The sequence below is a fragment of the Ochotona princeps genome, chromosome 2 (assembly GCF_030435755.1).
Source record: "Ochotona princeps isolate mOchPri1 chromosome 2, mOchPri1.hap1, whole genome shotgun sequence".
NCBI lineage: Eukaryota > Metazoa > Chordata > Mammalia > Lagomorpha > Ochotonidae > Ochotona > Ochotona princeps.
This window is the reverse complement of record NC_080833.1, coordinates 11401406-11418626: the sequence shown is the minus strand read 5'-3', so window position 1 is coordinate 11418626 and position 17221 is coordinate 11401406. Positions and strand designations below refer to the sequence as shown.

The following is a 17221-nucleotide window of genomic DNA, read 5'->3' as shown; positions in this document are numbered from 1 at the left end:
GATCCTCAACTTGGTCCCATCATCCAAATCTCCTTCTGCCACAGAAGGAGATATGGATCCAGGTTTTGAGATTAAGGAGGTGGACATCTCTGAAGGCCCATCGTTGTGTGGTGACTTTCCTGTCCTTTCTCCCCTGCCCTGGGCATGCTAGAGGTCCCCAGGTTCCTGTGGCCGTAATGAGAAGAGGAGTGAAGGGACTCAAGCTGCTTTGGGCTTTTACTGAGTTCAGAATGAACGTTTACTAGGGTAAAGCCTTAGATGGTGGGGCCAGTGTGTTGTGGTAGTCTATCCCAGCCCAGCCCAGCCCAGTCCGTCCTGTGCAGTCTCATCTAGTCCCATTCTGAGTCATGAAGTTTCTCATGGACTCATCTTCATGACTCAAGTGTTGGCCACACGTCAGAGAGGCCAACTTCACATTCTCCCCAAGGACTCTTGAGCCTCCCCTAACCACTAACAAGAACTGAATGGCATGGCAGAGGAAATCTAGCAGTTGAGCAGAAAGTTCTGGGACAATACCACTGGTCCCCAGGGGACTGACTGGACTGATGCTGGTTGGGGCCAGGTGACCTGTTTAGGCCAAAGGAAGGCTGGTGGACATGAGTCAGGCCTGCAAGGGATTTGCCTGGTTTGAGTTTCTTGTTGAGCTTTGATGAGCTACTGAAAGGGGGCCATGTGTTAGGCAGCTCCTCGCCCCTCAGCTGAGCTCTAGAAAAAGCATTGCAGAGGAAGCCCGTGCCCACCACACAGCCTCTTCGCCATAACCAGGAGGGCTGTGCCAAGTCAGAATGGGCACACAATCAAATACCTGTTGACGCTTGCCACTGAGCCACGGGCTGGGGTCAGTGTCATTGAGATGGAAGCTGCCCATGACCCGCAGCCCTTGAGTGGGCTGCTGGGGTCTGACAAGGTCCCTGAGAGCAGTCTACCTTCCACTTACTTGGCCCATCCTTTTCTCAGGGCTTGCATGCCCCAGCAAGTGCCCAGTGGTTGCTTCTGAATAAAACAAGAGCACAGAGCCGTGGACAGAGGTGGGGAAAATCGTGTTTGTTTTAATTAAACCGACTGAAGAAGCCAAGACACAGACCGAAAGAGACTAAGAACGAGACTGGAAATAGTTTAGAAAAGAAATGAAAACCCATCGCCCTCGGGGAAGTCGGTGCCGGTGGAGGTCGGAGGAGGGACAGCGCCTTCACGTCAGCTCCAGGACCACTGTTAGGGCGAGCACCAGGGTGAGCCGGACACCAGCGGGGCCAGACGTGGAGCCTGTGTGGGCAGCAGGAAGCAGGTTAGTGCCTGGGAGCCTAGTGTGCAGCCCGGGTCCCAGCCAAGGCCGTGGAAGTTAGTGTCAATAGGAGCTGGGTTTGCATCCCAACTCTGCCACTTGGTCCATCTTAGAGTTCATGGTCTCTTCCCAAGCCTGTTGGGGTGACTCAGTCCTACTGGTGCCATCAAGCTGGTCCAGTGAGGAGCAGGGGTGGGTGTCTCCATAGAGAACTGTGGGACTGGCTGAATGTGTGTGTGTGTGTGTGTGTGTGTGTGTGTGTGTGTGTGTGTGTGTTGAGGGGAGGGTGGTGGCTTGGAACAGTGACTGGGTCCTTGGGGCTGTGATTGATTGGAGCCGGAGCCAGCCCGGGAAGACAGGACAAAGCAGCTGAGGTACCTTCCTATACTTCCAGCTGTCCTGTGGGGGTGGTCCAGGACCCTAAGTCATAGCCCAGGGTCAATGTTGGACACTGTGTCTTGGAGTCACTGCATGTGGGAGGGGGGCATTGGATGCCTGAGCCCCCGACCTGCCTCCATACCCTCCAGCCCTGATCACCCCAGCCTGACTAGAGAGAGAGAGAGAGAGAGAGAGAGAGAGAGAGAGAGAGAGAAAGTCCTTCTAGGGCAGGGAAAGAGCCAGGTTGGTGGCTGGAGAGTTTGGGTGGACGGAGCTTCCAGGAGCTGCAAACACCACCCACTTTCAGGCAACATGCCCCGAGGGTGGAGTCTTACCATTGGAATCCTCTGTTCCTCTTGGGATATTTGGGTTTTCTGTGGAGAAGAAGCAGCAAGGGAAGCACAGTGGGCAGCAGTCAGAAGTCAGTAAAGAGTACCAGTCACCCAGCACCTGCTACATGGAGTTGCCAGCACTCGCTTGGCACGGCCATACCACCTCCCAGGGGCTGGCAGAGACCAGCCCATTCTGCAGGTGGAGGAATTGAAGGAAGCCGAATGGGTTATCCAAGCTTGTCCCCTACTCAGTGACACAGCTAGGATTTGTATGCGTCTGTATGACTTCAAAGCTGTTTAACCCTTGAACTGCCCTGATTCCTGGGGTAGGGGCCATCCTCTCTTCTGTCTCCTCACCTATTGTCCTGTCCCTCTCCCATCCCTCAACTCCTACTCCTGCCCCATGCCCCGGGCAATGCTTCTTGCCCCATGTCATGGATAAATGTGGCCGTACCGAACACGATGAGCCGGGTGTGTGTGTCGGTGGAGCCCAGAGGGTTCTGGGCTGTGCAGCGGTACATGGAGCCATTGAGTTCTGCCGGGACCCGCTCCAGCACCAGCTCCTTCCCGTCGAACTCGGTGCTGCCATCCAGGAGGCGGCTTCCGACTCGCGTCCATGTGAACATGGGCTCTGGAAAGACTTCATTCTGTTGGCCAAAGCAGGGGAGAGCCAGGTCACAAGAGATACTGTGCTGCTGTCACATGAAGGAGTCAGCCACATGGCCTGGCTGGGGCTGGGGAAGCATTCCCATTGGATGGACTAAGAGTGGTTGCTTGGAGGGAGTCCAGTGCAGGAGAGGGTGTCCAGATCTGTGGGCTTTAGTGCTCTGAGTTTGAGGTTGGGGAGTGGAAACAGATATTGTCTTGGCCCTTCCTCATGGAAGCCAATTCTACCATTGTGTAGATCGGTAGACTGAGGCCCATTGGCAATGGCTGGTTGGAGAGGGAAGGAGAGGGTTGAAGGGTGCCTGATTGGTGCCCCCTCCCACCCTCCTGGCTGCTCCAAGAGATGCTAACCTGAAATCCGTGGACCAGGATCCTCACTGTGTCCCCAACCCGGGCTCTGCTGGGCGTCATCACGATTTTGGGTCCTTTAGGGGCAACTGTTGGGAGAATAGGTCTATGTCAGGCATGTGTGTTTGGAGGAAGAGCAGGGAACATGGCAGAGAAAGTTCTGGTCTAGGAGTCAGTGTCTTCTGGGTCATGAGTACTGAGTATACTCACTCATTTATTCCTTGACCCCTGCATCCATTCACATACATTCCCCAAGCTCTTGAAATGAGCCAGAGCCCAATGGGAACCCTGGGATTCAACAAGATCCCTGTCTTTGTGTGATTCCCACATGGATGGGGAAAAGAGGCAGCAGCAGTCAGGTACAAGCCAGTGTGATAGGAGACAAGATGAGAGAAGCCAGGGGCAGAGCACTTAGAGATGGACACCTGCCCAGGGGATGACTCAGCTGCCAGAGGGGAGTAGCTGTGCCATCACCAGGCCACTCCAGGCTCTAGCCACGTGTGGCTGTCAATGTCCTCATTGCTGCCTGAGTTACCTGAGGCCCACGAAGTCATCAAGTGACTGTCAAAGATCACACAGTGAAGAAGAATCAGGACCCAAACGTGGGTCTCTTGTGTCCCAATCTAACACCTCTGGATGCAGGTGGGCATGGTGCAGGGAGACTTTCTCTATCCTCGCTCTAACCTTTGCCACCTAGCTTCTCAACATCACATCCTTCCCTCACTTTCTCCACAAGCCTCTTTGTAACTCAGCACCTGGGAGATGAGATTTCCTGCAGCTTTGCTGCACTGTGAGCGGAGCCTGGGAATTTGCAGACTGGGAGATCTGCTGGGCATCCCTGGCTCTAGTCATCCTTTTCAGTTGGGAAGCAGGTGCACATGGATAAGGAAAAGCCATATCCAGGGTCACTCAAAGAGACAGTTGGCTGTATTTCTTGAATTTCAGACCAAAGATCTTTCCCCTAGATCAATCCATTCCTCCATCCATCCATGCATGCATTCATCCATCCGTGTATCCACCCACCAACCTGTGCACACAACCATTCACCCACTCACCTCTCCATCCACTCATCCATCACCCACCCATCTAGCCATGCGTGCATTCAACACTAATGGCTGAGCTGACTGTGTGCCAGACTTGGGAGCAGGGTGGGGATGCAAAAGTGGACACTGTCAACAGGAGGCTTGGAACTCAGTCAGAAGGCATCCACTAAGCAGACACAAGCACAGCTCGGAGGGATGATGCTGCAGAACACAGGCCAAGGGGAGATGATGGAGAGCTTAGTGGTCAGTGTCTCTTCCAAGGAGGTGTGGTATGAAGTTCATGAAGACTGGCCCAGGTGGAGGGAATAGCTAGGGCTCTGGTGCAGGTCAGGGAGGGGACAGGTCTGGGACAGATGGATTTGGAGAGCTTCAAGGACCAGAAGTAGGGTTAGGGTTTCGGGTGGCGAGCCGTGATCTAGACTTCTCTCTGGAAACAGTCTAAGGGAGGCAGCAGGAGGAAAGACTGCTCGTGGTCTCCAAGCTTTGGGCTGGCCAGCATCTCCTCCATCTGCCCTTGCCTGGTTCCCAAACCTCTTTATGCATCCACAGCTCTCATAGCAGAAGACAGACATGGGTAGTCTCCCAGACACTGCCAGGATAATTCTCTGCGAATGAGACCAGAGGATTGTTACGTCTGAAGTGCCAAACGAGGCTGAGCGAAATACCCATGAGCAAAGCCCTGCAGAGGGGAAGGAATGGGGAGGGGGAGGGGCAAGAGTGGCTCCATTGCTGCATGCACCAGTGGCCGAGAGTGTCAGAGGCCCAGGAGTCCCACAGCTGCATTGGAATCTGTTCTGTGTGTCTTGGGATGAGTCTCCCTGCCTTGCTTTCCCCAAATGTGTCATGAGAGCCATGACAATGACTCCAGCCCAGCCACCACATAGGGCGCTTAGAATGTCAGGAGATATGATGTGTCTCATGGCTAGTATTGGTCCAGCACATGCTGAGGGTCAGGTCCTGGGTGATTTCATTTGTCCTGCATTATTTCACTTGACCTTCCAGCCACTGAGACTGTCCCCAGGAGGAAAGGAAGATCTAGGGAGGTCAAATAACTTCCCTGCCTTCTTTGTTAACTCTCAGTTCGATTTGTTGATGGGAATCCCTGGCTTTGTGTGTCCTTCTAGTGCTGTGGGCATGGCACTGTTGGCAGCCAGCAGAGAGCATGGAAGGAGAAGGCTTCACCCTGGGGGGTCCAGGGCAGACATTTTGACTCCTGGCTGTATTCCTCCCTGCTCTGCCTTCCAGTGAAGGGCAAGCACACTGACATTTTCCAGGTGCTGAACAGGTGCTAGATTGTTTTGGGACAAGCACACCCACCTGGTGCTCAGGTTAACAGCAAGCCCATTTTGCAGGCCATAAAACTGATCCTCCAGGAGGGTAGTGGCATGCCCATGGTCACACAGGATTTGATGGCCATGGAGGGCTTTGAAGAAAGAAGGCCGGCAGTGGAGGAGATTCAGAGCTGAGTCACTTGGTCTACTAATTAGCCAAGAGCTGCTATTCCTGTCGGCTTTGGTGCTGAGCTGACTTGGATGGGCACAGCAGGTGGCTGGGGAGGGTGGTCCTTTGCCCTTGCTTCTCTGAGCTCTGTCCTGGCAGCTGAAGAAGGACAAGTGCCTTGACGGCAGATGGTCCCTGACTCCCTCAGCCACTGCTGCAAAGAGATGGTGCTTTCCAAGCCAAGGGAGCTGCCGTCACCCTCCCTACAAACACCACCACCACCACCACCAACTAGTCAATCAGCAGCTCCTGGCAGCCAAAGCCAGACCCTCTGGCTTACTTCTGGAACACAGCAGTGAGTGTAGCTGGTAGCAGATTACCAGCCTCTCCATGTTGGCTCCTTTCCGTCCCTGTGTGCAGAGGAAGAAGAGTCCAGAATGGTGCCTTGCAGTCTAGTCTCTGGCTGCATGACTTGGGTGAGTCAGTTCAGTTTGTTGGGCCTTCATTGAAATGGGGAGAATAGGCTGCCACTCTGCCTGTGGAGCCCTGTTGAAAGCCACAATGGGGAGAGGACTGGAGAGCACAAGGCAGATTGTAAGAACAGATGCTCAGGGGAACGCAAGAGAGCCTGCTCATAGACCTCCCTCCTCACCACTCCTGAGCATCCTGAAGCACACTGTGGAATCTCAGGGAAAATTGCTAGGCTTCCCCAGGAAGTCTGGGTGTTCATTAGTACAACTATTTACCCTCCTATGTACTCATCCTTCCATTAAGCCATCCATTTGTTCACTTATCTGTCCATTCATCCATGTATCCACTCATCTATCCATACATGCATCCAACTATCCACCCACTCATCCATGCATCCAGCTACTCTATAAGCCAGCCATTCATCCATTCTCATCCAGTTGTCCATATATCCACCGTCCATCTGTCCATCCACCCATAGAGCCAATTACATATCCATCCATCCATCCACCCACCCACCCACCCACCCATTCATCCATCCATTCACACATTTACCCATAAGCTTTCCAACATACTGCAAACCTTCATTGAGTAGCTCTATCCCTCTAACTCTTTATCACACATCGATTTATGTCAGTGATTGTGCAGGGCAATGTTGGGTAAGCAGTGATGTATAATAACAATAGCTTCTGTTGATCAAATATGGCCTTACTCTGTCACTCTTTGCAACAGCTAAGAAGAAAATGAATGAATTATGAAACAAGTAATACGTTAAGGATTTCAATACGTTAGGACAAGGGTATGTAAGGGATTGTTCTGAGCTCTGCACTGTGTCAATAAGGTAGGTAAAGACCTTGTCACAGGCACTTCAAGTTCCAGTGGGAGGTCTTGGCCACTAGGAAAGAGAAAACATACTTACAGGTGGAGAAGAATGTGATGCTAGACAACAATGAGAGGGACGGCGTTGTGGGGACCTGGGGGAGGTGACAAGGTTGTTTTTGGGCAGAGAATTTGAGGAGGGATGCTCTGAGTCAATCTGACCAGAGACCCGGATGAAGGAGGACTCTGAGAGTGGCTGTGACAAGATTGCTGTAGTTGGAAATGACAGTCCAAGCCCTTATATACAGAGGAGCCTGTGCCTGGGGAATTCAGGTGAGAGCAAGGACAGCCATGGCACTGGACAGAGGGTGTGCCAGGAAGGGCCACAGAGCATGAGTGGCAGTGGGGACTTGATTTAGATGTGATGTCGAGTGAATTGGGCTTTCTCATTTTCTTTTCTCCATATATTTGAAAATCATGATAAAATTTACCTACCGGGAAAGGCACTGTTCTTAAGTGGACCATTTGATGAATTTTAATCAGTGGGAATGTTTGTGCAGCCATCCCAATCACACCCTAGAACATTCCCATCACTCCTGAGGGCTCCCTCGTGCTTCATTGCAAGTCCCATTCTCCATAGACGAGTGCACTTCCGGTTTGCATCAACAGGGACTTGAGTTGCTGTCTGGGAGTTGCTGGAAATTGGATCCCACAGTGTGGCCTGCTGTGTGACTTCTGAGCTCTGGCCAAGCTGATATGTGAACCCCAAGTTCATGCATTGGCATCAACCGAAAGCATTTCATCATCAGGCTGCACCACAGATTTGTTTGACCACTTTCCTAATGGTGGACACTGGGTTACCCACAGGTTTTGTTCTTGTTGGTGGTGTTCAGGAATAAAGCTGCTATGAACACTCATATACGAGTCTTTGTAGACATCTGGCTTCTTCTTCTTTTTTTTTTTTTGAAAGGCAGAATTACACACACACAGAGAAGGGAGAGACAGAAAGAAGTTATCTTCTATCTGCTGACTCACTCCCCAAAAGGCTGCAAGGACTGTGGCCAAAGCCAGGAGCCAAGAGCTTCTTCTGGGTCTCCCATGTGGGTGCAGGAGTCCAAGCACTTGGGTCATCTGCTGCTGCTTTTCCTGGTGCCTTATCAGGAAACGGGATTGGAAATGAAGCAGCTGGGACTAGAACCAGTGCCGTATGGGTGTTGGCTATGCAGGCCTTGGCTTTACCTGCTGTGTCACAATGTCAGCTCCGGATACCTGTTTTTATTCTCTCGGGATTTGGGGTCACTGGGAAGGGCTATTTGGCTTTGCAAGAACCCGCTGCTTTTCCGAAGTAGTGACACTGTCTCAGGCCCCCACCAGCAACGCGGGAGGGCGCAGTCGGTCCTGCCTCCTTGTGAACATTTGGCAGTGTCTGTTTATACGGCAGTTAGTGGTCATGGAATTATGTCTCCCCAAGTTATAATCTTCATTTTTTTTCCTGATGACTCCATGGCCATTTGTGTCTCTTCTTAAACTGTGGGTCGTCTTTCATTATTAATTTATTGGATCTGGAAATAGGTGCTCCATCAGACACGGGTATAGAGAGCACTGTAGTTTGTCTTTCCATTAGCTCAGAATTGTCTTAGGACAAGCAGAAGATTTGAATTCTGATGAAGCCCAATTTAACCATTTTCGTTTAGTGCTTTTTAGTGAGTGCTTGAAAGATCCTAGCTACCCCAGGGTCAGAAGGCAATGCTTCAATACATTGTTCCAGAAGCTTTAGGATGCTGGCTTTTAAGTCAATGATTCATGTCGAATTAGCCTGTGTGTGTGTGTGTGTGTGTGTGGTGTGGTGTGTGCAAGGTATGGAGGGGGTGTAAGTTCAACTTTTCCTTCTACGAACTCAGTTGTTGAAGGGCCGTTTATTACAAAGATGTCTCTGTCCTCCTGGAATAGCCCTGGAGTCTTTGTCAAAAATCAATTGGCTGTGCAGATGTGGGTCTATTTCTGGCTTCTCCTCTGGTCTGTCATCCACTCATCCACCACTGCAAGGGTGAGGGCTAATGTTGGGGGTGGGATATGGCACATGTGGCGGCAGAAGGAGCACACTGAAGGGCCTGTATGGATGCAGGTGGGGGTGGCTGTGTGGTCATGGAAGACAGATTTGCAGGGAAGAGTGTGAGCCTGAGTTGCCAGCGCTGGATGAAGGCCAGGGTGTAGGACATGAGAAAATAGTGGAGTATGTGGTGGCTGTAGGTTTCTGCCTCCAGCAGCAGCAGAATGCAGTTAGCATCCATTGAGACGGGTGCCAGCATCCCTGGGCACCTGTGGTCCAGACCATAAGAAAGGAGCAAAGCCTGCAAGACAGGGGTGCTTTATGATGGGCACATCCAACTGTAAGGGCTGGAGAAGGGTCCAGGAGGGCTTCCTGGATGGGGTGGCATTGAGTTGGGGAATGCATCCCAGGTGAGCAGGAGTGCAGTTCTGCTGCAGAGCCACACGCCTTGAGGCCTATCGGCCTGCCCTTCCATGTCCATTGCAGACGCTTGGATTCTGAGCCCCAGGTACATCTTGTCCACTCCACTGGCTCAGTCTGAGTGCACGTGAAAGTGCATGAATCCATGGCCCCTGTGCCCCCCAGCATTCTCCACTCCCCTGCCCACTGGTTCAGTGGATGTCTCATGGGCTGCACAGCATGGTGGTTGGGCAGCCCTGGCTGGCTGGTCTCTGCATGGTCACCCTAAGATGGCTCCCACGTGGGGAAGCATCTTGAGCAGAAACAGGCAGCTTGCATCAACTTAGTTACTCTCATTCTCTCCATGCAAGAGGTCTGAAAACAGAAGCTCTGAGACACAAGAGACCTCCTCAATCCACAGAGTAGAGCTTGGAGGGTAAGCCAGTCCAGGAGCCTTTTTGAGGACTCTGCCACCCTGGTGACTGTGCTGTGTCCCTCCCTCCATCCCCCACTCTCCCTCCCCACTGCTGGTGAGTGGACCCGTCTGCCCTTTGCTCCGACAGTGGGGAGCCACACAGATGGCTCTAAGCAAGGGCTCAAGGAGCCTGGGATCAGGCCCGGCAAAGCAGGGGCCGGGGAAGGAAGGGTGCTCCTTCGTTCCCACCTGACTGGGGAGGTAGGCAGGGGGCCTTAGGGGCTACTCCTGAGGTCTCTATGGAATGATGGACAAATGTGCCCAGGTGGCTGCTGTGAGGATGTCAGTGAGAGGTGCACTGTCCACCTTTCAACACTCATCCCAGGACAATTGACTTAGTTTCCCTGGGCCTTGGTTTCCTCATCTTGGAATAATAACAGCCTGCCTCATTGGGCGATCATGAGGCTCCAGGGAGCAGCCTAGGGCAGGTAGCAGGTGTTCAGTGCCTGCTAGTTCTCATTATTATCTCATGTGTGGGCAGCTGGCCCATGGGAATAGGGAGATCCTCCAGAAGAAGCTCCAAGTCAGCCCAGAGCACCTGCTTAGGCCTGGGGAGCACAGTGGTTGGCATGATAGGACCAAGAGAAGGCATCGACAGGCCTGGCTGGGCATTCCCACTTCACTGTGTACAAGCTGATGATCCACCTGCAAAATAGGACTCTACCCTGGACCTTTACTCGTGAGGATGGAATGAGACAGCGTTCACAAAGGCACTTGGTACCCAGTAGGTACACCTGGGACCCTGGAAGGGTGTTACTATGTCTGGTGGTCCAGTGAAGAGCAGGGAAGGCCTCTGGACCCCGACAGAAGCTGCAGACCCTCCCCCTGTGGGGCAGCACCTCACTTCCTGGTCCTCAAGGGCCTGGGATAGAGGCGGGGGTTGGATCCATACGGCTGCAGACTGCTACAGAGGCCCTTAGAATAACCCTGGAGGTCTTGGGTGAGAGGAGGAGCTGCTGGGGTGCAAAGGGAGGCAGGCAGAAAGGACCAGCCGTGTCATCGTCCATCCTCTCTGGCCCTGTGCCTCCTCCTTGCTCGCTCCAGCTCAACCGGGAGAAGGAAGCGCCAAGGGAGGGAAGGAGGCTCAACCCGGGAGGCTGGTCCAGCGGTGCAGTGAACTCTGCGTGGCAGCAGGCCTCCTGTCAGGGATGAGGTTCGCAGACTGAGCTGGCTCTAAGAACCTGAAGAAGAGCGAACCCCACTGTGTGTAAAAGTGTAAGCTGGGTGTGGGCATTTGGTGCTGGAATGAAGCCCCTGCTCAGGACTCCTGAGTTCCGCGGCAGAACGTGCGGGTTCAATCCTAGCTTCACTCTTCATTTGCGTGTGCATTGAGGGAGGCAGCAGGTGATGGCTCAAGTGCTTAGATCCCCGCAACTCTGTGAGAGAGCTGAATTGAGTGCCTGGCTCCAGGTGTTGCAGGCATGTGGGGACTGAGCCAGCCGACGGACAGCCTCTCTGTCTCTGACCCTCTCCTCTCCCTCCTCTCTTCGAAATAAAATGAAGGCAGACAGGTCACCACTTCTGACATGGCAGTTGGAGTGATGCTGTCCCCCACCCTGTGCTTGTAACCCTGCCCAGGCAGCACCAGAACCTGAGAAGCCTGGCCCCACCACGCCCCATTGTGCCCCAGGCTCGCCGCTCCTCCCCTGAATCTCGCCAGAAGATCCCCTGGGTTCCTCTTACACTCCTGATGGACCCAGACCTTGACTTTGTTACGGCCACCTCTGTTTCTGGCCTTGACCTGAGCTTTTATATAAACCCTGACCCAGGAGGACCTGCTTCTGCCTCTCCTGGTCCTCATTGACATTCTCTGCTCCTGGCGGGAGCCGGTTACCTTCTCTGCACAAGTTCCCTCTTCACTTACCACACAGCTCCCCATGGCACCCAGGTCTCATTCGCCACCTGCCTTGTTCCTAACGCAGATGTAGCAACTACTCCCCGCCCCTGCTCAGCCACCGGCCCCGTGACTTCCCACATCTTCCAATCAGACAGAATCAACTTCTCCCTGACCCAGTGGTGCCCTGGCCTCCTCCCATGTTCCTCCATCCCACCAGTAAACCTCCGTTAGAACCCCCTCTCTGTGCTCTGGCCTGACCTGACCTCTGCTTTGCTCCATTTCTTTCACATCCCAGGGACCTGTTCCAAAACTGCCCAACACCTGGCCTGCAGGTGGTGCACACCAGATCCCAAGCCTTACCCAGCGTGACCTCTGCCTGCATGGGCATCGACAGTGCCGGGTGCTTGACCTCGCAGCTGAACAGGGCCTCGTTGTCGATCTGCGGGTTGAGGGTCCAGGTGAGCAGAGCGCGCACCTCCACGGTGCCGTCGCTGCCTGGGGTGTGGCTGTGGTGTAGGAAGTAGATGGGCTCAGTGCTGTGGACCCAGCGGGGGAACTCGCGGCTCACGATGGTCTCCGGGACATTCTCGGTGGTCGGCTGCAGGAAGGCGCTGGGGTCTGGGGTCAAGACGCGGGAGGGATGCTCCGTGTAGGGACGCCCTCCCCGGGTCTCAGTGTCCAGGAGGGACAGTGACTTCTGCATCTTGGTGTCATCTAGGTCACGGTGCAGAAGGCTACGGAAGGGCCTGCTGTCCTGGAGGGGGCCCGAGCTTGCAACCGGCGGCTCAGACAAGGGCACGGCGTCGATGGGTTCCCCATCTCTTTTGAAATAAACCTGAAGTTACAAGGTGGGGTGTGAGAAAGGATCGTGCCCAAGAGACCTTGACCTCCCAATGGACTCTCAGGTGAACTGGACACAGGATGCCAGTTCTTTGGAACCTCCTCTTGGGACTTTTATGTATTTATTTTTAAAAAGATTTGTTCATTTTTATTGGAAAGGCAGATAAACAGAGAGAAGGAGACACAGAAATAAAGATTTTCCATCCACTGATTCACTCTTCAAGTGGTCACAACGGCTGGAGCCAAGCCGATCCAAAACCAGAAGCCAAAAGCCAGAATCCAGGAGCCAGGAGCCAGGAGTTTCCTCTGGGCCTCCCATGTGGGTGCAGGGTCCCAAGGCTTTGGGCTATCCTCCACTGCCACAAGCAGGGAACTGGATGGGAAGTAGAACAGCCAGGATACAGACCAGTGCTCATATGGGACCCTGGTGCATACAAGGCGAGGATTTAGCCACTACGGTATTGCGCTGGTCCCCTCTCTTGGGACTCTTGTAGGTGGGTGGATGTTCAGTTCCCTTCTTTCCCTATAGCATCTCAAAATTAGGAGTTAAAGTGCTATAATGAAAATTTACAAAGGAAGACAAGGACATCTGGTTCAGGGTCTTTGGGGAGCAAAGTTGACACCATATGGGGAACAGAACCCTCAGACACAGCCTGGAGGCCCACCCTAGGCTCCAAGGGGGTGATGCGTGCCTACCTGGGAAAGCCACGGGATAAAACAGAAATGGATGCATGGAGAGCAGACGAGGTGTGGGGCGAGGGAGTGAGGAGGGAGGCGCCGTGTGTGTATGAGTGTGCACCGTGGAGTTGGCAGGCAGGAAACAGGTGCGCGTGGGGGAGGGAGCTACGAGCGGGACGAGAAGACACCCATCTCCTCGCTTTCTCTGCTAATGCAGAATTCGGGTTTTGAGAGGCGGCATTTAATTTAATTTGCTGTCTTTTTATTTTGGTACATGCGCCCAGAGGCCTGTGGGGATTGGGTGTTTTTTTTTTAAATAAATCAGATAAATAAATCGATGGGAGACAAGGCAGGTGGAACAGCCCCGGGGAATGCAGGTGGGGTGTGGAAGGAAGAGGCGGGGGCAGGAAGAGGCGGGGGCAGGAGGCGGAGGGGGCGGGAGCGGAGGGAGGATAATTGAAATGTGGATGCAGAGAATCTGTCAGAGTTTATAACTCCAGCAAAGAGTCTCTTAGGCACATAATAGCCTGCGTTGTTTTTTTTTTTTTTTTTACCCCCCTTTCTTCTCTCTCTTTTTGCAAAGTGCTTCAAAAGCAGATTTGCAATTTGTATCAAAGAATGTCTTTCAAGTTCTGACGTCTCAGGGAGGTGGAAGGTGCCGGGAATGTGGGCAGATGAGGGTCTTCTGCATTGTATCAGTATGGTTCGCTGCCAGGTCCTTAGTGGCAGGCCAGACCAGGTGAGGGTGGTGGGGAGGACAGGGTCTTCCCACAGACCCATGCCTGGGGGAAGCTTCTCTGTGATCCTACCCCCCCCCCCCCAGCCCCAGGGGAAGAGACAAGCTGGGGGGGGGGAGGGAGCTCCAAGGAGGATAACTGGGAGACAGGTCTTTCAAATCCTGACGACTTAGACTGCAGCTTGCCTCTGTGCGCGTGCTCAAGGTCCCACGTGAACTTCTGCGCACTTTAGTGCCCGTCTATGCCTCAGCACGGATGCCTGTCCCCCATTCCTTACCTCCAAGCCTGTGGGCACCTGCTCACCCAACCCCGCCATGTCTCACAGGAATGAAGTTGGGTCTGCTAAGCAACAGTTGAACCCCAAAGGAGTTCCCTCTCTTTTCATCTTCCTTTCCTTCCTCTGTTTCATCCCCCTTTCCTTCTCCCCAACCATGTGGGGTCCCAGGAAGAGCGATGGACTTGGAGCTTGAGGACTAGAATGCGAGTCCCAGCTCTGTGGAGAACCCCGTGGGCAACTCCAGACAAGTCGTTTCACCTCTGGGTACCCTCTTCCCCTACCACAGCCCACTGTAAAGTTCCAGAATTCTGGGTCCCGGGGAGGGAGAGTCGGGTGTCTGGGTGGGTCGCCTGTGTGTAGGGGGTCAGAGTCAGCATCCTTCCTGGGCCCCTGCAGCTCGGACAACCCCCAAAGCAGAGCTGGACATGCTATCCCGGGCACTCACGGTGGGTGCTGGCTTCCCTCCAGACACGATGCAAATGAGCGTGAAGTTCTGGGCTTGGTAGCGGCTGAAGGGCGATGGTGTGTCGGCGGCCACCACTTCAATGGAGGTTGGAGGAGCTGCCACGGGGGAGTGGGGGGTGGGGGGAAACACAGGAAGACAGAGGCTTAGCCAGAGGAGTCAGAGAATTCACCAGTTGCCCAGGGTGGGCCATCCCACACTTGATGCTGGGAGCTAGAGGGACAAACAGCAACCAATATCTCACAGCCCCAGAGATGCCCTTGGCATTGACCTCAGTGAGAATGAGCCTACTAGCTGGAAATACAGACCCCTTGCCGGTGCCTCCTACAGCCTCCAGACTGCTGGCGGGAGGTCACACAGGAATTAGGAGACCCTGCAGATTACCCGTGGGAAGTACAGCAGGGTGTAGAGGGGGCCCCGCCTGTGCCTGGGAGTAGGTGCTGTAGGAGGAGCTGCACGGTCCTGGGACCCGTGGAAGCATTTGCGGGTGAGAGCCAGCGTGGCAGGCAGGAGGAGCAGCAGCAGGTACAAAGGAGTATGCATGGGGGCAGCCCAGGGGAGGTATTGCCCTGTGGGTTGGGTGGGTGAACAGACACAGCTGGCTGACTTGCTGTGGTGGTGGCCTGTGGCAGCTGATTCCAACCAGAGGAGCCCGTGGTGACATTTTCAGGAATTTTGTGAGGCTGCTGTTACACTGTTGCCAACTTGAAACAGGTCGCAGTGGGTGTCTTTGCACCGTGGAAATCAGCAGCTGCTGCAAATCAGGGCCTTTTCATGCTGCCTTCCTCTGCCTGGATCCCCAGAGGGCTGCTTGACCAGCACACCCCTGGCTCCCAGGTCTTCTTTATCCTCTGAGCAATAGGGAGCCACTGATGGTTCTAAGCACAGAGTGGTGACATCATCTGGCTCGTATTTTGAAAACATTGAAAACAGAGTGTGAATCTGAGCCGGAGTGAATGCAGGAGTGCACCGGGGGAGTGAGGATACCATGACAACTCCTTAAAGCCAGGAGCCACCTGCCTCTCTTGGCTGAAGTTGGCTTCTTTAGGTCTCACCTCCCTCCTGGTCTCACCTGCTGCCTCTGGCGGGTTTGTGGAGGCCTGCGCTCCTGGGTACCCCGGGGCACAGGAAAGAACACACACAGAGCCACTAGGGTCACTAGCACTCAATGTCCACAGGCAAAATGGGAGCCTCAAGTCTCCAAGTGTGTAAAATGGGCACCATATCACAGGCAGACCGATCGACAGGATGACACTGGCTAACGGCCAGGAAGGGGTAGGGATCTATCACCATGATGCTTTCCCACAACCTTCTCGGAATCAGTGGGACAGGAGCCAGGCTCTCGGAGCTGTGCTTGGGCAAGCCTGCTGGGGGCAGCTTTCTTGGCCAGGGGGCCATGGGCAAGGGTATTCATGCGGGACGCAGGGAGAGTGAAGTGGGGCAGGCCCAGACTACCTGCAGGGGGCTTTCGCCCCAGTACAGATTAATTACATCTGACAAATGGCCCCTGACACCCACCAGGTGCGGGTCACACTGCCAAGGAGCTCACACCCTGTGTGGGGTCACCCTGTGGGGGCAGCAGGCACATGGGCGATTCTATTTCAGGGCCCAGTGACAGAGAGCCAGGTAGGAGGCATTCGTTCATCCGGGCAGCCGCCCCACACTGGCTCCTGGAGAGGAACAGAACCGACCGGAAACAATAGAACAATAGACGGAGAATTGTGATTAAACCTAAGATTGCATGAAACAGATGGTAAGCGGGGCAGGCACTCTGAGAAGCAAGAAATAAACCAGAACACTTCAACTTCCAGAAGCTGCGGATTCTGCAAACTTCACTAGAACTCGGCGGAATGCTCAGGGTGAAGAAACTTGCCCAAGTTCACAGATCCAGATAGAGGGGGAGCCAGGATTTGAACTGAGGTTGTTTGGCTTCGGACTCTAGGCTCTCACCTAAGGCTGAACTAGCTCGGCCTTTGGGAAGCAAAGGCAAGCGGGTGTCTCTTAGCAGGGAGAACCCACTAGTGTATTTGAGCCACCAAGGCACCTGCTTTGCTGGCTCACCTCAACTTCCACAGGTGCCTTGCTGCCCCATTCCCTCTGGGATTAACTGTTCCTTGAGTGTCATAGACTCAGTAGTCACCAGGACCAGGCGAGTCAGGGGTCATCCTGGATGCTGGCACAGCTAGGGTGGCCTGTGTTCAGCTGTCAGTCTACCTCCCATGAACCCTAGAACTGGGCAAGCAGTGCCTTCATGTCACACACCTTCCCCGTGCAGATACCACGCATCTAGAACCTTCTTTGGGGGGCTGTGTTCAGGACTCACTGAGCGGATGTCCGCCGTTGCCAGCAGTGTAGACCAGTAGCGTTAAGGAATAGGGCCTGTCTCATTGTGGATGAAGCTGGTAGGGAGGGACGATGGTTAGGAATACTGGTTCTAGACCAGACCCCTTGGGGGTCAAGGCCGGCTGCACTACCCACCTGTCATGTGACCTTGGGCAAGTTCCTTAACCCCTCTAAGCTTCCATTTCCTCTCCTGGGAAAACTCAAGGAAGCAGGACACTTAGTGTCGAATGCAAACCAACTCACCGTGTGGTTCACTGGTGGGCCCAGAGTCACCCTGCTTTGGGCTGGGAACAGAAAATGGTCTTTGCTTGGGGAAGTCATAGTTTCTGAAGGAGCCTAGAGGATT

At 53.9% G+C, this 17221-nt stretch overlaps 1 protein-coding gene across 1 annotated transcript in view; it reads right to left on the bottom strand.

Annotated features, from left to right (window-relative positions):
• Positions 1–10873: 10873 nt before the first annotated feature.
• Positions 10874–17221, bottom strand: part of IGSF21 (immunoglobin superfamily member 21) — a 197685-nt gene continuing 191337 nt past the window's right edge. Inside the window, exons 5-7 of the mRNA XM_058661021.1 lie at positions 14515–14630; positions 11898–12372; positions 10874–10881 (exon numbers count right to left, since the gene is read on the bottom strand). Coding sequence (XP_058517004.1) covers positions 10874–10881; positions 11898–12372; positions 14515–14630 — 599 coding nt within the window. The remainder of the gene's footprint in view (positions 10882–11897; positions 12373–14514; positions 14631–17221) is intronic.